Raw genomic sequence first — 27,049 nt, 5'->3', positions numbered from 1 at the left:
GGACTAAACACTGGATCAACTTGCAGCGCTGCTCTATTATTCAACATAGCCGAGGGGAGAGAGAGGAAGTCTGCGGTCGGGAGTCACCTTACGCTGCCCCTTGCGTGAAAGAAAAAGATGAAGAAGCGTGGAAATGAAAGATGCATTGTGGGTAATAGGGAAAAGGGTTGAATAGTTGATGTGGTCAAAAGCTAACGGGGTACATCCGACCTAAAACCGCGAGGAGCAGGAAGTGGATGTCATGAAGATTCGACGCGGCGTCTGCTGAAAATCTAATCAGGAAAAAACCCAGACGTGATTTGAATTTTGCACCCGAAAAAACGACACCGCATCACACCCGGTTTGCCCCTTTTGCTCTTTTATTGTTTGAAACCCCTCCCCATAGAATACATCTTCTTCAATTCATTCATGAGACACAAACTTTGCCCTACAAATACAATGGTCGAAAAACACAGTAGTCGTGTACCATTGGCTGAACAATATACAAGAAAAACAGAACTGGAAAAACGAAAACATGGACAACGCTCTCAAAAATGTTGGTATAAAATAATGAAATGCCGGGGGATTTGTAAAAATAAAAAAAACCTCATGAAATGCAAAATAGACAAGTGGGATCACACATGCCGCGTTCACCGAGAGCACAGGGAGGAGGATGTTGTTAAAGGATCTGGCAACAAACTCACAAAATGTCATTTACAATACATTCAGCTTGGCGAATATGAAGTGGTTACTTATTCTTACTCTGGGTAAACATATAGCATATTATTCACATAGTGTTTTCGCTTTACATATGATACACCTCTATGTACACGAGCTTTTCCAATCCAAAAAAGAAGTGTCCAGGCACTTTCTCCGTTACGTTGCAAGTCTTCCAGCCGCAGACGAGCTCCTCTGGCAATGTCCTCCTTTGTTCCTCGACGCAACGACAACAAAAAAAACAGCCGGCGTACAACTTTACAACAGGTCAACTCCCTTCTTTTATGATATTGTCCTTGTAGGTCCTGGAAAGAATATAGCGCAGCTTGTGTAGGATTTACTGGCGGTTGCTTGTTCAGTATTGCTCCACATAAATGTTGTCCATGTGTGCTTCACATCAGCCTTAAAGGGATATTTCCGGGATTTTTTGACATAGGGCCTCATTTTCTAGTTATCCAGAGTGTTGCTGGTACCTGGAGATATTTTTTTTTGTAATTCATGCAGTTGTTTGAAGAGTTTCGTGGTACTAGGCTAATGCAAGGCTAGCACATTTCTACGATGTCAGCTACCCTGCATTAAAAACAGTCTGACCCGCTCCACAGTGCACCTGAGGCAAATCACTTATAACACCAGACTAATCATATAAATGTCTGTGTCGATAGAATAATTTTTGGAATATAGCTGACCTTGCATCACATGAATGATCGCATTTTGAGGGACTATCTTCTAGCAGATCACTCCGCCGCTGCGTAGCTTATACAAACACGAAGCAGATGCTGCTCAAATATAAGGTATTTTAAATGCAAAATGGTTAAAATTACTCTATCGACACAAACATTTATATGGTTAGTCTGGCGTTATAAGTGAGTTGCCTCAGGTGCACTGTGGAGCGGGTCAGACTGTTTTTAATGCAGGCTAGCTGATACCATAGAAATGCGCTAGCCTTGCATTAGCCTAGCGCCACAAACTCTTCAAACATAAGAACTGCATGAATTACAAAAAAATATATCTCCAGAAATCAGCAACACTCTGGATAACTAGGAGATGAGGCCCTATGTAAAAAAAAAAACGGAAATATCTCTTTAACAGCTGCCTGTTATTGGGGGTTGTATTGTCTTGACTGCTTGTCTGATAAGCAGCTCTTCATTAGGACTTTTGTGTTAGACCACATCGAATAAAAGTGTTTCAGAGTTTGTCTAAAATTAGTGCCTTTTGTCTTTGTCTAAGGGACTTTTTTCTTTTTTTACTTTCCAGCTTACGAGGAAACAGAATGAAGGATCTGTCCTTTTATAGGATTAACAAAAGTCCTTCCTGTATAAGAGTTCGTGGACTCAGATTTAACTTTATAGCAACCGTCAATGTAAAAGAGATTGGAAATGTTGCCTGTTTAAAATGCTAATGCCCATCTTTACATTGATATATTTTCTATTTTTTTTATACATCACGTACAACAACAGCAAAACTGATCATTGAAAAAACATGAAATGTCATAAAACTTCAAGCTGTCAAAGTTTCAACAGAGGGAAACACGGCAGCTTCATATGAAAGGATGTAAATCAGAGTCAACCCTGTGGCGCGTTATTGGTTGAGACACATTGTAGACACAACTTTGATGACATGTCACAACGTCTCTAACAGCTTCCCTCCGGGCTTAACATAAAAAAAAAAAAAACCCACAACAGCCAGTGCTTTACATACTGCGTGTTTGGAGGCAATATCCAGATGAAAAGAAGTAACAAAAGGATTCAAGTCAAGCCTTTTGGGATTGGCACCGTGACAGAAGCAAGACGAGAAATCTCCAGTGGTGGTTCCAACGTCCACCGACAGCACACGTGGTATCTATAGCACAAACATCGGAAAATACGACACATTTTCAACACTGTACAGTCTGTGTGTCCGCTGCAGTCTGTAGGTCTGTTACACTGGGCGACTTGGAGATTGAAGAATAAGGCCGTTCATGGTATGGGAGAGGAGGAGGAGGAGGAAGTGCTGCCGTAACCACAGTGGACTGCAGCGCGGCGCGGGGAGAATGCCTTCTGTGTAAAGATAATACTGCTGAAACTCTGAAATTTCATCCATCTCCCTCCCCACTTGAATGAAACGATGAAACGGGCCAAGGTGACCCATCTTCACAAGAGACAGGCTGTTTCATAGCTCGCGATATTGTTTTGCTGCTACGGATTTCCTTAAGCACAACAAAAAAATTGTCTGGAGGCGAAAAAAAACCAAAAAACAAAGCACAAAAATATCAAACAATGACCACATGACTGACGAGGAGGAAATCACAGCTGTACATTACAAGTTGAAGCCTCAAGTGTGTTTTCCTGCGCTCTCGTCTGCTGCAGTCACTTCAATACAAAGTCTCAGAACATGAAAGGGGCAAGGTCACTGGGCGGCCTTAAATCAGATCTCCTGGATGAAGCATTCCTCCGCTGTGGTAAACATTTAGTTGCTATCTCGCTTCAAAGCAGTCCAGGTATTCCTGGACGAGGTCATAACAGAATCGATACTGGTCCTAGGAAAAGATACATGATTTGTTTTACTTCAGACAACGCAATGAAATTATACAACCACTGGCACTTCCGCTCACCAGGGACTCCACCATGTTGGGCTTGCAGTTTCGTAGCGTTTTAACAGCATAAAAGATGTCCACCATGTTCTGATACTGGATCATCTCCAGGAGGATGTTACAGGCACTGAACACCCCACAGCGACCGCCGCCATTTCTGTGGAATTAACACAGAAAGGATGTCACGATTATTATGTGTGTGAGGAAAAATATTGTGATTTGATTTTACAATTATTCATGATAAGTGAAATTAAGGAAGAAAATCTTAAAAATGTATCTTACTCCTGTTTAAATGTTCACAAAAAAGAAGCAAGACATTTTAGGTCAATTTTCATATTTATTTAAAGGGACTATACAGAGTTAAAAATGTTAAAATTAAATATTTTCCTCCTCCTACATGTTCCAGCAATGTCTTAATGTGTAGAATGAGCCCAGACCTGTTAACACAACTGCCTCTAAAATCCTGCACTGTCACTCAGAAAGTTATGCCGTCATGCACGAGCTTAATATAGAAGCTGCAGTTACGCATAAGACCTGGGGTGGCAGTAGTGAGCATAAAATTACCAACTTGCATCTAGTCCCTTGTCTTAATCAAACATTCAGCCATTTTTTTTTTTTTTAACCTTTATACTTTGTCATTATATATGAAAAAAGTAAAATAATATATTGAATAGTAAACCCAGTAGATTATTATTATTAGCTATACCTAAAGAAAGCAAATTTATGTGGATGTTTTCGAAAGATCCATTTCTTTCCATGCACTCACACAGTTCATGTTCGCTCATTCCCTTCATGTGTTTTGGAGCGGATTCAACACAAATAACTCAAAAGACGATTTACCTTAATCCCTAAAATTCGTACAATTAACGATCGGTTAATCTTGACATCCCTACACAGGAGTACGGCCTCTTCTGTTGGGTAAGTTTGGTCATTAAAGTCAGTAAATGTAGAGCCCGGAGATGAACAGGAGTATGTGATAAGTTTAAAATGTTCTTGGCAAAATGTACTAATATTGATTTGTCCATCTCTATGTTCTCAGTCCACTGCAACAAACTTGATCGATCAGTGCCAAAAACGTCTGCATATGAGATTAACTTAGAAAAGCATCAGTGTTGTTCTGAATGCCTTGCCATGAACACAGAAAACAGATTTCTAACAGTAGATGCAAGAAAAGTCTGATTGTGACACAACATTATTTTGCAGAGACAAAAAGATGAAAATTGCAATCTCCCATTTGTATTTAATATTTTATGCACCATTTCTCATTACACACACGGCGCTGAGTAAATTGCTTTTGTAAATGAAACGTGAACAAATATAAAGTGAACAAATATAGGATTGCTTTGCCTTTGCCTACACTTTCGAAAAATCTAATGGTATTCAGAGTGTTTATGAGCTTCGGCACAAATCCCATCACATTACCTGTCAGGCTGAATTCACCTACACATGCTCGGCGCAAATTTGCAAATGCAAATAACTTCTACTGACTTGTGATGGGCCTCGAATACAGGAGGGGGGATTAGGAACACCTATTATGGCAGGGAGTGCAATCTGATGGTAAAATGATTAGTAATCAATAAAAAACAATAGTAACAAATAACATACTGCTCCCTCTGAACGGAAAATAGGAAATAACCCCTGGAAAATGCCATGACATCAAATATTGTTCCACTCATCCCAAATAAAAGGAAGTATCAATAAACTCTAGGAGGACAATCCACTTCCCGTCTCCGGGGGCCGACGCGGGGGAAGGTGGGCACGATACGAAGCAAATATTAAGGCAATCAATCGTTGTCAGTGCACTGGCAGCCCTGGATTTACTGTAGTGGGAACCCGCGCATTCTGTATTAAGCCATAATTGATTTGATCTCCATAATCTCCTTCCTGGTTGTCGTGGGTAACACTGTGTGACAGCGCTGACTGAGTGATGTGCTTTTGGGTGGAGGCGCGGCCGGGGCTGAGTGTGTGCGATGCCTTGGCAATGAGACGGACAGCCCATTCATATTCATCAGCGGCGCACGCTCCGGGGGCTTAGGACAACAGACAAGCGAGGGCACGCAGCACCCGCGCTCTGCACCGCACTGCAGCACGCCACGCAAAAGGCTCAACGCTAAAAATAATATCAGATCGCGAGCACAAGTACGTTTGGGCTGCATTTTTATCACGCCGAGCTGCACAAACCAGGAGGAAACTCAAAATGTCCTCCTGCGCTTTCGTTATGAAACCTTTTATTGATATTGATTGTGCACAACTTTTCCTGCTACATTTCATGCCGCTGACTTTGTGCTTATAGGTAAATTGGACGCTTACATGTAAAGTACTAGATCTAATTTGTATTTGTGATTTGTAATTGTTTTGCGGCTACATGCTGATATGGTTACTCACAGACAGTGGACCACGGTGCGCCCCTCTCCGCAGTCCCGTTGCCACTTGTGCACTTGTGCCAGGAGGTTGAGGAAGGCCTTTTTGGAGTCCGGCACGTCCCTGTAGGCCGACCAGCGAAGGAACTGGAACTGGCACACCACGAGCTGCCCCTCCTGAAGCTTCGACCAAAAACAGCTCATGTCAGAATGTCAGTATACACTCCTCCATACCAGTACAGCGCTGACATTTTGGCTTGTGTTTATATGTTTGTTGACGCTGGTTAATACCCTGTTTTAGGGGCCCCCTGCTGCACACTGACTTTGAGATATATGGGAGTGAGCTGCGCGCCGGAGCGGTCCCTCTGTGTTCATAACCTTGTTCTGTAGAAGCTCACGTTACACTTAGGGACCAGTGGAGAACTGTAAGTCATGCAAATTGGGGCTGGCAGAGACACCAACGATGCCTGGAGGAACAGCCTCAGTGGAGCTGGGATTTACTCATTTCTGTGTGACTTTAATACCTACTCATTCAGATGCTTACTATGCACTTTCTTTGACTTTTACTTCTTTCCATACCCTATATCAGTGGAAATACTAATAGGCAGAGGGCAGGACAGGGAGAGGTGCGTTATTTCGGTATGATTTTTAATCCGCTGCTTTAAGTTGCCCTGCTCTTGTCAGTGCTATTCACAGAGCAGAATAAAGGTGGCGGATGAGAGAGGGAACGGCGAGGGCAGTGAATAGAGGAGGTGAGGATGCCAATCAGAGGAGCAGGAAATCTTGGCCACAAGTTACAAATGGCAGCCAGCGAGATGCGGCGCACATATAAATTCCTTTGGTAATTGGTTGACAGGGATCTTGCGCAGAACGCATGCATGTACTTATGCAAATTCTTCTGCAAAAAAAAAAAAACATCCAGGCATTGACATCTCCAGCATTGTGAGGCGTGTCGAGACGAAGTAACTGATCCATGTGTAGAGTATGCAGAGGGGTTCAGAGACGCTCACCTGTGGTAGATACATCAGCACCTACATGTCCCCATTGTCTGCTCAGAGCTGGATTCAGTCCATAACACTGAGTCCATTCGTATTTGAACAACTAAGTGACTGTGAAGTGCTGTTTTTTTTTACTTTGGAAGCTACAGTAATGATCACATTCTTTGTCTCAATGTGCTGTTGCGATGCTGCACTGTGAGAAAAAGGCACTTTTAGTTTAAACATGATTATGGGTTGACAGTGCCACACCCTGCCCTCACCCGGGTCACGTTCTTGACTCTGAACAGTCGAGTGATGACGTCCTCGTCGGCCGACATGGACAGGAACTCCACCTCCATGGGTCCGTACTGCTGCAGCCCCGGCTCCGGCCAATACTGCACACACGGCTGAGAAACAGGACGAGCGTCATGACCAGTGGGGAGGAGACACAATGAAGAGACTGACAGTAAGTGCCCACATTCTGCTAAACTGTGCTATAACCATGTTTTGATGTTGTTCCCTCATAAAAAGATGGGGTTCAGTGTTATTTGAATTACTCAATGCATGTTTAAACTCTTAACCCCCACCTGAACCCAGCACACATCCTCGAGAATGAGGATGAAAACGCATCAAAGAGGCGCAAAAACTGCAATAAAAGCACAACCATAATGTGACACAAAAAACATAATGTGATTAAAACGCAACAAAAAGCAACAAAGATTGACCAAAAAACGGACCAGAAAAACAATAAAATGCAAGAAAAAAAGTGACCACAACGTGACGCAAAATGTGAGAAAAACGCGGCCACGAGACAAAACAATTACGATCACTTTTGTAGGTCTTAGCTTTCAAATGAGGTGTTACACTGTTGCTCTCCAGTCGAGGAGCTTATAGATTTGGATAAAACCGAACTGGAGAAAATGCCCTCGGTTCAGGCGAGGGTTAAGAGGTTAAAGGGACTATACTATACTATACTATACTATACTATACTATACTATACTATACTATACTATACTATACTATACTATACTATACTATACTATACTATACTATACTATACTATACTATACTATATATCTAAAATCAAAAAATTTAGAGGCAGTTGTGGTGAACAGGTCTGGGCTCATTCTCCACATTGGGACATGGTTGGAACATGAAGGGGGAGGAAAAAACATAATTTTAACATTTTTAAACTCCGTATAGTCCCTTTAAATAATCCAGCATTCAGGCACTAGTTGAGCTTTGTTTAGTTTATTATAGGGACAATGTGCAAACACATTAATTAAAGATGCTGCACCTTGAGCTAGTTTCCATCTGCAGCCCCAGAGCAGGTGAGTGAAAAAATGTACAATATAAAATGTATTTCCCCAACATTTGTTCATTCAACCATTCACCCGTTACATCCAGTCAGTCCACACAGAATCCTGTTTAAAAAGACGACAATAAAACATCACTAAAGTCATAGTTATAGTCACAGTTGTCAAGGATGACACGACTGGTGCTTTGAATGCTCAAATTATGCTTCAATACACGCTATATATTCAGAACTATATAATTCAAGATGTTGCAAAATATGAATAACCAATATTAATGTGTCCAACAGTATTTCAAAAAGTCTGAATGATAAAGACTACTTTATTTCTGCCAAAACCCCAGGCGACAGTTTGGCGAGTAGCTAATGCAGAGTTCTTAGTCAATACAAAAGCAGGAGAGAGAATGTAAAGCAGCGTAAGAACAGCTTTGACAGAGCGATGGTTAGTGCCTTTAATGGTGGAGCAGAAGGTGCTACGATGGCGCTCTGGTGTTAATAAGACGAGAGCGGCACCGTGCCACGCGCTCATGCAACAGCTCACAGTGATTGAAAAAGAAGCGAGGTGCGTTTCTTAGCAGAGCAAATGAACACACTTTATAACAGGATCTAGCAGCTGAAATGGCTCAACTCAGTCTGAAAGAGCTGCACAGCACAGTAAGAAACCGGATGAAAATAAGTGTCTGATTAAAGGGACCTAAAGAAGAAATCTTGTTCAGTTTGTCCCAGAAAATTCAGCTGTAACTCTTTTATAACAAGCACAAAGGAGCCGATGTGCACGGTTTAAGGTGGGCTGGTTCAGAGAAACCATTCATCTGCAAATAACTTTAATCAGATTTTTGTTTTATTTCTAACACACCTAATCTAATAAACGTATAATTTTGAGAGCATAAACAGTAATTGTTAAAGGCTAGAGTAAACACGTCATCTGAACAGCAGACATTGGGCACAAAATATGTACAGCACATTCAGTAAAAGCATAATTAACAAAAACAGTTTTTCTGTCACTCATGCTAAATGTTTTTGACTTTTTAACCATAATAAAATGAGAAGCTAAAAGGTGTACAACTCTAATTAACACAGAGTGGTATGTCATTATACAATTAAATGTATCAAAGTTAAAACTGCAGCTGGTGAAAGCTTGACGCCAACACAAACTTTCTCTTTTATAAATTGTTTTAATCAAGAGTGGACGGATTTGGACAGGGTTTGTTTACCTTTGAGACAAGAGTTGGACACTTTCCATTTGGACTCAGGGCTCTTTACATACGCCTATGTGCACAAATACAACATCACACATTTTTCTTAAGACTCAATTATTAAACAGCTGGGAGTTTCTTTTTATGTTCTCATTATGTTTACCCTTTAGCACAGCTTTCCTAAACACCTGTTTTTCACATTTGCATTGAGATTAAAGTTGGCGACAGTGAGAATTAATCAGTGGCATAAGGACTGTATGCACGTCACAAAGCTCCAACTCCTGCTTTTTAAATGAATGCTTTTATTATGGAAGAAATGTTGAAACATGACCATCTTGTTTTGATGTTTTTGATTTGAAATCTATTTAGCATTTGGGATCTGGTGTTTGAAGTGACAAAAACAATAAAAAAGCAATTCACACTGTCACAAGAAAAGCAATTAAAGACCCTATGATGGGGGATTTTAGAACATTTCTAAAGTTGTGCTCCTAAGTTACATCCTGTTGCACCTAAATGAAAATACTTGGGCGCAACGATGCAACCAACATAAAAGGTTTAGTCTGGAGCCCTGCTTTTAAAACGTACTTTCATTAAAGCCAAATTTTGGTATGGCATGGTGTACATTATTGTCCCACAATGAGGAAATTTGTCTTGGGTACACGGTGCTGCTTCGTACATCCACACAGCACAGTCAAACACAAAGTAACAATAAAAGCTACAGGAATAATAAAATGACAATAAAGTGTTTCTACGCATTCTCATTCCCTAACCGTGGAGGAGAGTATGAATGAATTTTTAAATGTGTTATATTTGTATTTTGGCAGCCTGAACCTGCGTCTCAAGGTCACTATTTAATACATGAGTTGGATCAATCGCGACTTTCTGAGCCTCACTGGCCAGAGGCTTGGCAAGAGGAGGGAGGGCAAGGCTTAGGCCTGATGGTTTCCTTTGGTCACACCTACTACCTTTAGTGCTGTTCTCACCAGATTTGAGAGTTTTGTTTAAGACTGCACCGATAGGTTTCCAAACCAAACATGGATGCCGATAGAGACGCAGTTTCCTCAAGAAATACATGCGCTGTTGTATCCTCGTACACAGACTGTCCACATGGACCTGCCATGAGAGACAGCTGTCAATATAAACACAGAGGTATTTATATGATACTACATGCTTGATGGAAACATTGTCAAAAAAACAGGACAATGGTCGCCTATTTGCTTTGGATCAATACGATGTCCGTCTTTTTTGTATTGACAGAACGGTGATGAGCCGGAGCCTTACACTATGAACCTGATGACCTCATCAAGATACCCTTGTATGTCCTGATTCTTTTGCAACAGGCCAAGATGGAGGTGTCATCAGAAAATGTTATAATGAAGTTCTGTGGAGACTGGCTAACACATCCGTTAGTGAACAGATAGTGTGTTTCTGTCACAATTGTGAAACTCAAATAATACAAGCAAACAAACATACTATTGATACCAAACATGGTCCAAAAGATCAGCTATGTTGCCTGTGGGTTACTTAGTATTTACAGTATTCATAGCTCCACACATAAAAGCAACTAATAAAGTTAAATGTTGCATGTCTCTATTGTGTATGGGAAAGGAGCAGCACTACTGTAATAGATAATGATAGCTGCGATTATAAGACATTAAAAGCTTGAAAATACTGTGGTAAAGCAAAAGTCGTGCGCTCATGAGAAAAAGTGGGGCGCCAACAAGAAAGGACTCTGGGATATGTCTGGAGGGCACGAGCCTATTCTGTGCAAACGGAGCATGAGGAGGGGAAGCAAAGAACTGGGGCGGGCCTTATCTAGTCATGCTTTGAGATCAGTGTGGTCAGGGATCAAAGTCTGACAAAATGGCATGAAGGAACTAATCCGAGGCACACGAAGATATAGGAAAGAGCGAAAGACGACAGGAAAAGACTCATAAATTTCACATGACCTTCTGACTTTACTCACAGATATTACCTAGTGTCATGCCTCTCAACTTATTCCACTCTTATTAAGTTGAAGTGTAATACGGAAAAGTATTTTAGTAGTAATATTAGTAGAAGTAATATGGCATTCTTAAAATATCTCAGAGAAATTAATGGAGCAATGACGTGGGTCTACAGTATTTTCCCTTTTCTGAATTTCCCCAGTTTCCGAGAGGTGGTAAATGTTTCGTTTACATGGAGATCTGGCAGCTGTCAAAATGCCGATTGTTCAGTGAGCAGCAGATACAGTATTATAGCTCTCACTGTGACAGATGTTATTTCAGCTCTATTGGCGTTTAAAAGGCCTTTCCAGTTCTATTGTATTATTTTGATGGTCTGACTGTGAGTGCGCACCCAGAGCACATGACTACTTAATGTAATACGTCTAGTGTTTTGATCGGTGTTACTGGTCTAAATAAGGTTAAAGCGGCACACGGAGAGGGAATAGCTTTATTGGCAGATGAATTAATAGAACAGCCAGTAACGTAACTTACAGTGAGTTCTGACTCTGCTCTAAAGGCTATAAACGGAAGCACTGTTAGCTCTAGCCGTGGTAGAATTAAGGAGCGCGTCACGAAGTTTATCTATTTATTATGGCTATTCTACAAAGAGCATGACCCAATATGAGATGCTGGCCTTTACAAGTGGCTGAAGGCCGAGAACGCAATTCGGACGTCAGCAATAGGTGGCGCTCACGATTTAGAGTGTGATGATGTCATAATGTCAGGTGGAGGGCTATTTCTGAAACTCAAGGGAGAATTACTGAACCTACCTATTTCTCAGACTCATTGGCCCAAAATCCCGCACCTACTGCTAAAAAAGTCATATTTACTAAAGTCACTACTTCCGGGGTTAGCTTAGCTGCTGCGCCGTTAGCATTTTTCTCCGCTAAACCGGACCGATTTTGGTAAATATTACTTTTATAGCAGTAGGTACAGCATTTTTGGCTAATGGGCCTGATAAATAAGTATGTTCTGTAACTCTCTGTTGAGTTTCAGAAATATTGATTGTGGTATTAAAGAGTTTTTTTGTAGTTTCTCGCACATCTACGAACCCGGAAGTAGAGCTGTGACGTCACCACTTAACAAACATATGCAACTCTATGGGAGAAACAGTTTTTGTAAGAAATCTCCAGAATGAAAATCAACAAATGTTTTTCCTCTTCAGTATTTGATCGTGATTGGATTCACAAACCTGTGATATTATTGTTATGTCTGAAAGTCCTTTCTACTGGACAACATCACACTCATGTGGATTCGTCCATTAATGACTGAGATATAAGCCAAAAACAAAGACATACAAATCTGCATTTTGTCTTTTACCGCAGTTACCATGGTTACAATCTTAAACTAGAGGCTCTTTAGGATGTCGTGATGTCACGTGAACCCCAGCCCCCAAATCAACCACCCACCCATTTCTCTTCTCCAAATCTTTTTCGTTTTGAGCTTTTACTGTACCGTAGTCACTCAGTGAATGTCACATAATAAACAGAAGAAATTCAAGTAGGTGTAAAAACTTTCTGACCTCTTCTAACCTACTGTACAGCTACACCGTGGCAGAATAAACTCACCCAGGCGGAGTTGGACTGGTTGAGTTGGTTGAGCATGACCACAGCGGTGCAGCCGTAGTCGTACACGAGCCTCCAGAAGTCGGCGGTGGTGCCGGGCAGGGGGTGAGGGGTCACTACAAAAGCGGCCTGTCGGTGGAAACTGTCGGCCAACGCGGCGTTTATGTAGTTGTTGCTTTCGCCTTCGGTGGTGACCAGGAAAGCCAGCGCCCTGTCGGGAGGCAGGACGTCCATGCTGCGGTTCTTCTCGCGGTTTCGGGGCAACAGGGCGATGCTGCACTCCTCCACGTCCAAGTGAGGGGTTACAGAGTTCAGGGTCTGCAGGAGTACAAGCACAGGCCAACAGGTGAAGATTGTGCGGGGGGGAAAGGCCGAGGAGGTGAACAGGGCATTATCACCAATAGTACACAGATCATTTTTAACAACTATGGCGAATGGAAATTTGAAAAAGAACAGAAAAAGATCGATTTCTACTTGCTCCTTATTAACCCAATAGAGTTCAAACTGACCCAATTATGCTAAGAATGATTATCACACGCATTTTGACAATGTAAATATCAACAGAAGCTAATCTTTTTCACATTTCTTGATTGGCTTAACTCCTAAATGATACCCTGAACCCACACCCAATCCAGTTCAGATACTAGTTTAGATATTGGACCATCGCTAACGTTAACAGCATCCCTTTCTTTCTGGCCATAACTACATTTGACAACATAAAAGCCTCATGAATAAAACATCTAAACACTGGCGAGGGCTACTCTACGCTGCTACAAAGCACCGGACGACAGGAGGAAGACTTGAGATGGATGGTTTAAGTTTAAGAGATCAAAGCTGTCATATTTTCTTTTAATTAAGAGCTCACACTCCGTAAAGACGCGTCCCGCACCACCTACTGTAACACCGCCTAATCTTAAGAAATCTGTCCGTCACACAAAGGCTTCGGCGCGAGGATAAAACAGTATAAAAAAAAAGGAGGAGTCACTTTGAAATGCTAAAGCGCAGCCGAGGAAGAGCCCGAGCAGCGACGCAGGTGAAGCATGAGGGGAACACAGCTGGCTCTCCTCGTCAACATCTAATGAGGCGCCGTCCACAAACCACATCAAGCATTTCAGGGACGTCCGATCACAAGTGACGGGAAATAAAGTACACACGCGTTTTGGAGGGACGCAAGTGGTTTCTGTTTTTCACACTCTCAGATAAGACGTTTCAGCGGTATAATTAATGTTGAACCTGTCTAAATACACAGACAGAAAACACAGATCCTATTGTGCATGACAGTTTTAAGCATAAAAGTGAGACAACGTTGACACTGAAAAGTAAATTCTATGTAAATAATGATAAGTACTGAGTGGCAGCTAGTGTAAGTGTACAACATTGTGACATAAAGTACTTCAACTCGGATAGACTCAGAGACAAAAGCAGCAATTAGAAAAATGTATTGACATAAATATCTAAAAAAGCTATGAATTACAGCTAGTACGGATGGGTAGGTTAGAGTTAGTCCGTGGCTTCACCCTTGTGGCAGGGTGAAGCCACGGACAGTAGAGGTGGTGAAGGGGTGGAGGTGGGTCGCAGCACAGCTGGGAGGCGAACAAGCCATGAACGCAGGAGCTTAAACGCAGGACCACAGGCGATGATTGGCTAAATGTGGCTCTGGGTTAATAGGCTGAGGTGGAGGTGTGACCCTCACAGATGCGATCGTTAGCTGGAGGTATAGGTGATGCTGAAATTCATCTTACAGGTTGAATTTACGCCATGGCTTCATGACAAGTCATTTGTGTGAAAGTAATTCTGCAGCTTTTTTAAAAATCCAAACACGAGTTAGGTATGAGCCTAGATCAGTGGTGCCCAAAGTGCGGCCCGGGGGCAAAATGCGCCCCTAAAACAACTTTTTGGTGGCCCTCAGGCTTCTTATTGAATTGGCCCACTGGTACATTTTACTGCAAAGGTTCACAATTCTACATGATAATAACCTGAAAACAATGCGAGAAAGAGCTGCCATAATTGTTCCAGGCCTATTCCAAGTGTTGGGAACAGGAGAACCTCTGCTAAACGCATCAAGTAAAAATTTTCACTGTGTTGACCACCGATTTTTATTGCGTTGGCCCTCCACACTAAGAACATTTCAATATGTGTCACTCAATGAAAAAGGTTTGTACATGCCGGGCCTAGATCTTGGCCAGGCTTGCTTTTTATTTCCTCCTTTTGTTGTGGAAGAATGCTGTCTTTGTGTATGTTTTTCTTCACTGCGAATGTAATTCTTCAACGGAAAATAAATAACCTATCAACAAATAACATATGCCCACTGATGCAACGAATACAGCTATACCTTGGCACTTATTAGTAGATAGAAGTGAACATTTTGTTGAAGCTTTGGGAGAAATAGTTCAAGTACAATCAATTATTCAATTACAATCAATTATACAATCACCAACAACTCTATTACACTCACTCGCCACTTTGGTCATTTAGCTTTATGCACACCTATTTATGTTCTGCTCAAGTGGATGCTCTATCAAAGAATAAGAAAATCACTTACTCTATGGTATCACTATATTCAACCTTATTCCGCCCCGCCCATTTTTGCCACTTTTTGCGTTGTCTCGGCACTTCTCTCTGCGTGGCTGAAAAACAGCTTTGTTTTCGTGTGGTAACTGATTTTATGTAGACTTCTCCAGCCCCATGTTAAAAGATAGGAGAAAATGGGCGGGCACAATTTATGGCGGCGCCCACGCGAGCCTCCGGAATAAGGTGAATAGTCGGATTTGTTTAAATTTTCCAACACGTTCTTCATGGTCTTTAATCATGTCAAAAACAAACAAACTTCACAACAACAGTAAAGATATGTATGATTGATTGGACTCGAGTACTGACCTGGAACTCGTCTCGGAGTTGTGAGGAGTTGCTCTGAGAATCCACTCGAAGCATCTCTTTATAAGCGACCGCAAACTCGTTGACTAGGATCGCAGTCTCTCCACACAAACAGGCCTCCAAAATGGCATCATGGATGAAGATATACTGCTCCTGCAAATAAATATGAAAGCTGCTTTGTAAATAGTTATGGTTCTGAATAAGATTTAAATCTATCGGAGGAGAGGAAAGAGTAAACAAGAGGCAGGTAAAACATGTGTAGATTTGAATAAATGATCAGACAAAAGAAGGCCATTTTTCATAAGCAGCTTTGTTTCTGAATTAAACATGGGCAATAATGCCGCCGGTGTATCAAAGCAGTTTGAGAATAAATATTTCGGAGTAAACAAACACATGTGGTCTGCATTTAATTAGGGCACCTCTGCAAATACCTACAAATGTAATAAACCGCCAAGTCAACGCGGGATTTGCATAATCAAAGGTGAGCATGCAAATTATCTCCACATCTGAAGAGCTGAGCGAGACTAGGACACGAGGGGCTTTTCACTCAAAACGGCTGCTGTGACCTTTACTAAAGAGGGTTAAAGGAATATTCTTTCAAACATTTCCAAACACGAGTGGGATACAAAGGTTTTCTCATCTGAGGGTTTACCAAATTGAAAACATGTTTGTTTTAAGTTGTGAGCTTTTGAGTACTGGCTCTTACCTCAGTCTGGATCATGTTGATGCGCCGGGAACACAGCGTTTTGACACAGTTGTAGATGTCCACCACTCCCTCACACTCGGCCATGTCCAGCATCACGTCCAACACGATGTAGCAGCCCGTACGCCCTGCCCCAACACTGACGCAGAAACCAAGAGTTAAGCCATACATTATCAACATTTTGTTTCAGCTGACTTTATGAAACTAATATCATGAAAACATTAGAGCTGTGTTTGTGAAGGCAAGCCATAGGAAAGTCTGTTTGTGTAATAGTGGTAATTGCAACAATCTGGGAATACTGTTTCAGTTTCATTTTACAGCACTCAGTGAGAAAGCGCTTTCATTAACGGTTATACCCTCAAGGCTCTTGTAACAAACACTGGATAGCAACATAAAAAAGTAATGTTCAGGAATTACACTCACACATACGCTCTTAATTAAGGTCATTCATGTCAGAGGACAAAGCTACAAAAAGTCCAAACCTGACTTCTGATGTCAACACAAGCATTATGGACCCTCACTTCGGTTTTCATGATTTCTCATACATTTTGAGATTACAATAACAAGAGCTGCTGCTGTGTTAGTAAAACCTCAGTGATAAAACACTGCGCTGTGCACCTGCAAACCTAATGACCTTCTACTTTTTCTTTTTTTCAAAAGTTGGGGGAGTAAATTGAACAGCAGTTTTGACAACACTTTCGCTAACAGCAGCAGTTGGATTGTGGATGCTACCTGCAGTGCACCACCACCGGCCCCGCATCGGGAGGTGTGGAGGCTTTGACTCTTCGTATAAAAGCTAAAAGCCCGGTGGCGTGATAGGGCACCCCGTGCTCAGGCCAGGATGTGAAGTGGAACTGCCGCACCTCATGCTTGGTGGAGTATCCTCTCTGTAAAATTAAAGAAAAACAAAGCGTTATGGTAGCTTGAAAATGATCAACTCAATAGCCGACGATTTTAGGAGATGCTTTGAGCGATTCCTCCAATACCATTAATAGAAAACGTTGCCTCAGCAGTATTATAATTATGTGCAAATCAAATAAAAAATCATTTGATACACTCATACAAAATACATACCATATTATCTGGACTATAAGTCACACTTTTTTTTTCATAGTTTGGCTGGTGGTGCGACTTATACTCAGGTGCAACTTATATATGAAAATAAATAATGTTTGTTATTTTCACACCGACAGCCGCTAGAGGGCGCTCTAGGCTTGTGTGCCAGTATCTGTTGCTTCTAAACCAAAACGGTGATCGAGCAGTAGAAAGAAAGTTTCGAGTGAGAGAAAAACTTGGGACTGGTGAAAAGCGGAGGTGACTCTTTTCGCAGGCTAAAAGCTAGAGCCACAGGTAGTGCCTCCATGCCTAGGTAGTTGCCAAGGCTGGTGCGACTTATACTCTGGTGTGACTTATATATGTTTTTTTCTTCTTCATGATGCATTGTTTGGCTGGTGCGACTAATACTCCGGAAAATACGGTACATTTCGGGAGTACAACTTCCATCTCCATGCAGTTTTCACAAATAAAACCAGCTTAAGTTGTAGCATAGATCTCTACAAACAGTGTATGAGTTCAGCAGGTCATATTTCAGCATTCTCTCAAATGTTATGCTCTTGAATGTGTTGAGCAGAAACCCCAATGTAATCTCAATCTCAAAACTTTTCTGACATTGTGAAATCCATCAATCATATCTGCCACTCAACATTATGCAAATCAGCACTTATTAAGGCAGACGATTCGGAGTGAGGACCCCAAGAGGGACAAGCTGACTGCATTTATTACAGGAAGCATATCAATTACTATCTAACATGTAATTAACATACATTGCGATATTCTTAGCCCCCGTGATAGACGTGTCACATTTTACGGTTCACATGGGAACAGCGAAAACATTTATTTCTGAAGCGCACTTTGCCTTTGAAAGCCTGGAGGCATGTTAGACTCGCTGTACTGTACGCCCGCGTGACAGACAGGTGGACGAGAATTACACAAGCTCCCGGGGAACTGGGAGGGTTCTCATCTCTATTGGGAGCCTGCTCATTCCCTCCCTCTGCATGGCGAAGACAGAGCAAAGCGACAAAGCAAAGATTGGTTGTAGACGGAAATCCCTAAAAAGAACTTCATAAAACACAAGCTGTCAGCGCCTCGTGAATTCGCCTGATTTGAATAAGCAGAAGCGTGACATAGTGATGATAGGCCTGTGTTTGTGCCACTGTCATTTCTGAGCCGGTGATGAAGACTTCCACTAACAGCGGCCCGGGAGGGGAGCGCTGGGTTCCCCCCTCGCACTGTTCGACGGATAGACAGCAGGGGCAACACAAAACCACTGGTGTTAATTCCACTCCGTTTACCATGTGCCCCCCAGTCCTCATCACAGTAAGTCCTGTCACCCATTTAATCTCCTCTATTAGCATCACCTCTAATTCTGCCGGCTAGTGTCAGTCAAAAAACATCTAAATATTCCCTGGCTAAGATCACAGAGGCACTAGTATTTAGTTTATGCTCTAAATGAGAGGGATAATTGTATGCAAACCCGTAGCAGAATGTAAATTTGCAGAAGAACTCACCCTTTCTAAGGCAAAAGTGCGCACTGTGTATTCAGCCAGAGTCTCGGTCTTCAGCAGAGTGATTTTGATGTCACCATACATCTCGCTGTCCTCGGGCCAGTACTTACAGCATTTCACCTGGTTCAAACAAACAAGAGAGAGGTTTATGTACAATTTAAATGAAAAATACAGAGTGGAAAAAATGTCAACTTCCTGACCTGATATCATTGGCCAAATAGATTTAATCAATTTGACTTAAACTTTGACTTTAAAAAAATTGACTTGATTTGGGTGCCTCAGCATTGATATTTTATGTTTTGCAATTTGCAATGAAGCCTCAATAAGAATGAAACCGTGGCAATGAAATGCAGGCACAAGAGCAGGTGAAGACTTTGACTGGGGCTCCTCCTGCTGGCAGCTGTTGGAATAATTAAAAAAGTAACTTTCCGTTTTGTTTTACGGCTGAGCTGCAAATTAGCACTAGCTAGAAGCTCTTTATGAGTCACAACCTGAATTGTAACTTACTAACTATGTTGATCGCATAAATAATTTCTTTGTACATTTGCTATATCATGACAATTACAGCACCTTAAAGGAGCTATACTCGAACATTTTTGTGAAAGAGACCCTAAAAAGTGACCCTGCAAGTTGTGAAATGTGCCGAAAAACGTGTCCCTGTAAAGAATTTGGATGCTACAAATATATTACAAAAGCTACAAATGAGTTTGGACCACAGGTAACATTTAATTTAGTGGCTTCCCCTTTCATTGTTTGCAATCACAAAATAAGGTACAGGGCCTTTAACCTTAAAATAAATGGTTGACAGCCTCAGCACCGTGTGGTAAACACTTTCAGAACCGATATACTATGGGTTAACGGGCTTTAAAAATACATATACCCATATTTGGTTTTAACAATGACGCAATTGTATCCAGGATGAACGAAGTGCTGACATCATAGGAGAAGCAACAGCTAAATTAAACAGGATCGCCCAAGGATTGCACAAAACTGTGTGAATATAGTGAAATACTAGTCCAGGTATGTCTTTGACGAGGGAACAATGTTAAAATGGTTTAAAGCTCAAAAAGTCCACTGCATGATATGGACACAGAACACACACTCACCATTCTCGACTAATTTCATTTTATATCTCTGAAATACATGCTTATTGGCTTCTGTTCTGATATATTTGGGGAGCACGGTTTTGTACTGAGGGGAGGCCTATCTATGACAAAGGAAAAATGGTGTTTGTGAAGATCCCAAACTCTATTCAGTAGATGAGCCAACTTTTTCCCAACTGAGTATCTTCAGCAACCCATTATTAACCTTGTTTTAGCTTATTTATTGTATGTTTGATATAACTTTGTGCATCTACATTGATATAACAATACAGTGACGGGTGAAGAAAAACAAGCGTGTGTTTTTCTGAGGCAGCGCTATAGAGGAGCGCAATAATCACATAATGGCGGGACGCACAATAAAGAGGACAGCTGCAATCTTCTGTCGTTGGTCTCAAACATAAAAGAGGACATTTTTTTGTAAGATGGAGATGTCATTTGGATCCACTCATGGCATTACTCAGGTGTTGACTTTCCACAGAATCGTCAGGATCGAGACTCAAATTGGTCCTAGCGCTAGTGCTGAAAAATGTTGCCAATTGAAGTGTCTTGGCCAGGCTGAAAAGCGTAGGCGCTTAAAGCTGCATTCATATAGTGCAGGTATTTATGTGAGGTGGAAAACAGCGGTGGACCATTGTGCTATAGCTATCAAAGGAGCGTATGTATGGACAGCAGGCTTAAAAGCACCATACGGAGGACGGTTTTATGCACGACAAGTACTTTACGGTACGTTTTATGGGGCTCGGTGTCATTATGGTCATGATGGAAATTTCTGTAATACCCCATCACAATTTGATGGTACAGCTATAACAGATAAAAGGGACCATCTTTGTAACAATAAAGACCTGTTTATAATCTGCTTTCGGGGCTGCTATTGTTATTGCTGCAGGAAAGGTGTGTGAGTGGGTGTGTATAGGCCTCTATAATGGGGACTTTACACATGCAAAGTATGCACAGAACAGAGCTCAAGAAAAAAAACTCTTAAGATATCCCGTTTCTTTGTGACCCGTTGGGAAAAAAATATTATGTGCAAAGAACAATTCTATATAAAACAAAAAAAACATTGAAGAAAGAAGTTAAGGCAGATGCTTTATAAGTGTTCTTTGTGCTTTGTTCTTCCCTATTCACACTTACCCTGCCCACCTCCACAAGTTTAGTGATCATGACGATGCTGAAGCAATTCTCCTGCCACACCATCCTCCAAAAGTCATATAGAGTCTCTTGCTTTGGTCCTAATGGTCAGCAGAGAAAGCAAATAATAAAATGAACTTAACACTGCAACACAACGTTATCCACAATAATGGGCAAGTAATAATAAAGTGTCAACATGATAATAAAGAAACTGTATTATATATTTTGAGATGAAAAAATCAGCACAGAATAAGAGCCCAAAGCGTATTATATAAGAAGTTAGACAGACCTTGTGCAAAGTGGTTGTTGTGATCTTTAGCGAGAAAAACATGTTATATAGATCAATGTGGAATTTCTATTTCTTTTTCATTTAGGTGGACAAGTGAAAAATACCACTAGGACCAAATAAAGGGGGCCTTAACTACTTTCTGCAACTTCTGTACCACAACATTAGGCGTGTACTTTATACAATGAAATACCAATAGTTGCAGAACACAGACAAAGATAATTGCTTGAGATTTTGGGCTTTGTGTAGGTTTGGCCTTAGGTATTTATGTGCATTACTTAATAGAAATACTGACATATTTTAGCTTGATATTTAAATATAGCCATTGGAAATCCACCTGTACAGATAAGACAGATTTACACTATAATAAATGCACTGACCCAATGGCTCTCATAAATGTTAACACCAAAGATAGAAACAATAACCGATAAGTAATTAACTTGCATAATTAACAGCCTACGCCTCTATTAACCCACTAACATATTGGCACCTTTGCACTTATAAGTGAGATTGTTTTGGCAAGAGACTGCGTGGAGAGGGTTCACTGGCCAGATCATTTTTAATTTATTACTCCCTGACAGAAGTTCCCGTCGGCTGCTGAAAGCGCACACAGACTGTAGTGTAGAGGCTCGTGTGGGTACTCACCCTGAGTGGCGATGAAGTGGTTGGATCGATGGTAGCCCTGAAACAGAGAAGAGGGACGACATGCTGAGTAAGCCATCTGCCCTGAGCGCAGCTGTACCTGATGTGTCATTGCCTTTTCTATCTGTCTCCTCTGCATCCTGTCCCTCATGAGCACTGTGCTGCTCCAAGTGCTGCCCGCCGCTGCCCTGCTGTTCACAAAAGGCACGGCTCGCTCTGCCTTGATCCCAATGGGGGTTCATCATAATATATGCATCAAGCAAAGGCATAGTCAATTGTAAGGTTTGATTTTTAAGCATCTGAATTATAACCATCCGCTCATGCACGCATTGATACAACCTTCCCATGAGCACCACCTGTCAGTGGTTCAATGTTGATACTAGCCAATGAGAAAGGGCTGCTTCTAACATAACAAACTGTTGTGCGTTGTATAAAAGAGAAAGAAAGTAATGCATGTAATATATTTCACCTATAGTGTTCATAATGTTAAGCCGGATCTGTTAATCTAAAACACAGTCAGACTGACTGACTGTAGAATAAAATCAGACTTTACAAACGCTTCTTCCACGCAGCATCCAGATTCCCTACGGCCACTGCTGTTAGTGTGTGGGTATATCGTCGCATGTGACAGCCTTTGAAACACGAGACAGGCCTTTCATATGCTGAACATGAGGTGAAAATGAAAACAAAAAAACAGGAAAAACAATGACATGTAAAAGAAAGCCTTGAAGGGAATAAACAAAACATATTTAAAAAGCCATTGCAGCTCAAGCCAGGCAAAACTGCTAAAGGGAATTCCTGGGAATGCGCACATTTACAGGGTATGATCCAGCTGGAACCACACAGAAAAGTAAAGTACAAGACAGCAGTTCAATTACCTCACAAGACACTGAGGAACACACTGTGTCAATGAGGCTTTGAAAGCAGACACAATCAATTTAGCCATCAACTAAGCTTTATGATGACAGTTTTTCTCTAGTCTACACTGCTGTTGAGCTACTGCACGTTTATGCTCAAAGAAAATCCAGGATTTCATGAATGAGGTTTGGGCCTACACTCATAGACATACACAGTGTAATAAATAGAAGTGGTGTTTGATCCTGACAAATACTTGTGGTCAAGCTAGTTCACAGAATCCTGTGCACTGTATTATTTTTCCTTTAGTCATTAGCACCAAGCATCGTAAATTATCAAAATGGTTCCATCTGTTGTCGACCCATCGACCACATGTACGTAATGTCGAAGACTGGTTTAAAATAACACTGCCTGACCTATAAAAAGTCACCTCTTGAACTTATTATGCGGAGAAAAGTTAATATTAGTGCTTATTTGACCTTTCAGCTTGGCGCCTTTGCTTTCCATCCTGATCACCTCTAAGACGCTCCAGGATCAGTTTTATTTCAAGTTTTAATAGTTTCTAGTAGGTTTTCTGAATGGAACGTATACGTAACCATGGAGACCATGGAGTTACATCAGCCGTGAAAACCTGAAATCCGGTTCTGGGGTTGCTGCCGTTGGTCAGGTCTAGTTTCAGCACCAGTATTTGCCCAAAGAATGATATCAGTTGACTATCTGAACATCTGAACATTGATGCATTTCTTCTTCTCTGATGGCACAGAAAACACCAGACATTGCAGGTGCTTATTGAAACAATGCCATCAGCAAATGCTAAAGGTGGTTCAATGAAATATTATACCGTGTGGTGACTATTTTTTGTGGCGACTATTATTTGGTCGGGCAGCGTATTACTATTTGTACTGACCTTTCACTTTTTGAAGTAGCGTGTAAAAGTGGCACTAAATGCTTTGTCAAATCAGTTTAACTTCTCTTAGCCAATATACATCCTACTTTATAGTGTTAATGATGAGAAATCACAAAAGTTGCATTAAGTCATAAAATAAACATGCCATATACATTTTTATATAGGGATTTGCTTACAACCCACTTATACAGTGAGAACCAGATGTTTACATACACTTTATAAAAAGAAACATTTTCATTTTTTACTCACTGTCTGACATGAAAACAGAATTAACTTTTTTAAGACTTGTTTTATTATTAAATTATTTCTATTTGCTAAATGCCAGAAGAATGAGAGATATCATTTTCTACATGGTTTTATATTACTTTTTGCAAAGCCAAAAGTTTACACATACATTTAATTAATATTTGGTAGCATTGACTTTAAACAGTATAGCTTGGGTCAAATGCTTTGGACTTCCTTCCACAAGCGTCTCACAATAGTTGGCAGGACTTTTGGTCCATTCCTCCAAACAGAGCTGGTGTAACTGAGACACATTTGTCGGCCATCTTGCGTGCACATGGTTCTTCAGCTCGGCCCATACATCTTCAACTGGATTGAGATCAGGGCTTTGTGATGGTCACTTAAAAACATCGACTTTGTTATCCTTAAGCCACTTTGTAGCCAGTTTGGCAGTTTGCTTTGGGTCATTGTCCATTTGGGAGACTCATCTGCGCCCAAGCTTTAACTTCCTGGCTGATGTTGCTCCAATATTTCCACATAGTTTTCTTTCTTCATGACGTCATCTATTTTGTGAAACAGCCCCACAGCATGATGCTGCCACCCTCGTATTGGGATGGTGGGATGGTGTTCTCAGGCTTGTGAGATTCCCCCTTTTTCCTCCAAAGGTCATTATGGCTAAAATATGCATTTTAAAAAGTGAGAAAAAAAAATGCAGATGTGTCGTTTTATGAAGTGTATGTAAACATCTGGTTCTCACTGTATGTGTGGACAGAACATGCACTGCTCGTAACTGTAACTGATCAATGTCTATGCATCTACCAGTTTCTGTGCCTGCACTGTTAGCATCATGGCTAGGCTAACACCACTCCTCCATCATTCACGGACAGTTGCCATGGTAACTGAACCTCTTTGGAACAAGTTGAAGGCATTGGGCGGCAGAAAGTGGGTTTATTTAAGACTAACTCCGTATAAAGGTGGTGTATCTTTTCAGGAGGCTCTTTTCTGCTTGTGCAAACCTGCTGACCTAGGACCCCTTGGACAGAGGATAAGATGCAAGAACGTAAAGGGGTGCGGGTAGAGAGGAAAGGGGGACAGCAAAAAAATAGAGCGATCATGACAGGCAGAAGAAGGAGCAGTGCAGTACTTACTTCCCTGTTTATCCGAATCTACAGGGTCCAAGGACGAGAGGGGAGGGGAGTAGAGAGAGAAGACATATAGGCCAGTTAATGAAAGAAGCTTTTAGTGAAGCTGGAGATGTGGTTGGAGACGTCTGGCACAGCAGCACAAGTGGCTTTGAGTAGTCTGATTTATTTCTCAAAGTGCTTTTTAGACGTGGGTTTCTATAGAGCTTGTAAGAAAAGTAATTTGTGTCATGTTTAGTATAGCTAGCAACCCAACAGCGATGAGCAGTACAGTATGTGTGCAGTACGTTCATACTATTGCAAAGGAGAATATGGCTTTTGATGCAATACCAGTGTACTGTATACCAGCAGGAAAAAGTTCTGAACGCAGTATTATAGTGTAGAGAGAATAAGGCTATAGCACAGGCTGAACACTGTGCCGCTCTCTGCGTCGTAACATCTATTCCTGTTTCGGGCTCCAACAATTTTCTGAATGTCTCAATGTCTCTTCACTACCATTTATGGCATCATGATGAATTGCAATCAGATTGGGAGTCAGATTTCCCAATTTGGTTGCAGAGGAAATCACACAATCTGCAATTATTGAGGCACTACAATGCACAAAACATACTCTTCACAAGGGGGTCCAAAAAAAACCCTCAGAACCACGTAGTTTGGACCTCTTGTTAAAGTTTAGCTGCTAATATTTCAGCCTTCTCGCAAGTGTTTATGCTCCAGGGCATGTTTAAAGGGTGCACAGTGATTTCAAACATAAATTGCAAACCTTATTGTTTCAGAAGAGTTGCAATAATGCGTGCAGTGCTACCCCTTCTTTTTCTATATCGTCTTTCTAATAAAGCGTATGGATCAAAAAAGAACTCAAAATTCCTAACTCCAGGTCCCAGTCTGATGTTTTTGTGTAAAGTTCAGCTGAAGCAAAGGTGACTTAATTAAACCAAATGAGCTATTTCCCATCGTGTTTAGCTGCACGCTGGAAGCTGTCAAACTGCCTTAAGTCAAGCAGTGGCTGTGGCATTACTCGCAACCTTTCTCCATTTGGTTTTAAAACGCTCTCTACGGAACATGAAAACTTTTTCATTTAACCTGTGTTGACTAATTACAGGCTGTACACACCGCAGCACTCTGGAGAGTCGCCCTGTTAGCCTCGTAGGGAGCGAAACTACAGATGGTGACAAGGCAGTGGCACGTTGAGTGGTGTTTCGGCTGCACCTCGGAGCCTGACACCTTCACCGCGACTGCAGCGCTAACAACAGGGCCACGCTTAATGCACTCTAAAAGCATCTCAACACTGACCACTCTGCACTCTGAAACAAGCGAACGGACAAAAGGTAATATGAATTCAAACATTGTCTTTACACAAGTGGGACTAAGAGTAACATCATCTAATTTTCCCTTGTTTTAAAACAATGATGGTTTTGGTCTATAACCACTTACAAAGCTCAAACAACAATTGGAGTACTTCGGATTGCCTCGTATGCGCTGTGATATTTACCAAAAGCCATCAAAAATAAATGGTATGAGCTAAAGAAAAACCTGACCTCGCTGCCAGTGACCAAAATCAAACAGAAGTGGCTGAGGGGTATGGCACAAGCAAAATAAATCAAAGTATAAAGACCTGATCACTGTGAGCTTGCGTGAATGCAAATGTGAATGTTTTGTTTTTGGGGAGTTCAATGGAGTCTTACTGACATAATCATAAACATATTGTAATTGTAATAAAGCAGGAATTGTTTGGCGGCGCGTCTGTTCGCAGTGATGATCAACTTCTTTGTTTTGAGTGGTTTGATTGCTTGTATTGTTGGTCTGTCTGAGAGCGTGTGACTGTAACTCGCAGTCTGAAATCAGTGAGGCTTGATAAAACTGTCTGAAAGATCCATTAGCAGCGCAATGTTTGTGCCGTTTTTTTTTTTTTTAGAATTGTAATTTATTTCTATTGTTCATTTTCTTATTAGAGGCTTCACTC

General features: G+C 41.3%; 1 protein-coding gene across 4 annotated transcripts in view; it reads right to left on the bottom strand.

Annotated features, from left to right (window-relative positions):
- Positions 1-2,042: 2,042 nt before the first annotated feature.
- Positions 2,043-27,049, bottom strand: part of ptprub (protein tyrosine phosphatase receptor type Ub) — a 191,550-nt gene continuing 166,543 nt past the window's right edge. The window contains exons 19-30 of one of the 4 annotated variants that reach the window (XM_079560766.1): positions 25,093-25,110; positions 21,964-22,000; positions 21,036-21,133; positions 18,805-18,921; positions 16,970-17,124; positions 16,241-16,376; positions 15,538-15,687; positions 12,664-12,978; positions 6,884-7,009; positions 5,651-5,808; positions 3,287-3,422; positions 2,043-3,211 (exon numbers count right to left, since the gene is read on the bottom strand). In XM_079560766.1, the coding sequence (XP_079416892.1) occupies positions 3,149-3,211; positions 3,287-3,422; positions 5,651-5,808; positions 6,884-7,009; positions 12,664-12,978; positions 15,538-15,687; positions 16,241-16,376; positions 16,970-17,124; positions 18,805-18,921; positions 21,036-21,133; positions 21,964-22,000; positions 25,093-25,110 (1,509 nt within the window). In that variant the 3' untranslated portion in view covers positions 2,043-3,148. The remainder of the gene's footprint in view (positions 3,212-3,286; positions 3,423-5,650; positions 5,809-6,883; positions 7,010-12,663; positions 12,979-15,537; positions 15,688-16,240; positions 16,377-16,969; positions 17,125-18,804; positions 18,922-21,035; positions 21,134-21,963; positions 22,001-25,092; positions 25,111-27,049) is intronic. The other 3 variants (XM_079560764.1, XM_079560767.1, XM_079560765.1) reach the window with 3 other exon arrangements.

Source organism: Gobius niger (genome assembly GCF_951799975.1).
Source record: "Gobius niger genome assembly, chromosome: 8".
Lineage (NCBI taxonomy): Eukaryota > Metazoa > Chordata > Actinopteri > Gobiiformes > Gobiidae > Gobius > Gobius niger.
This window is presented reverse-complemented; position numbering and strand designations above follow the sequence as displayed.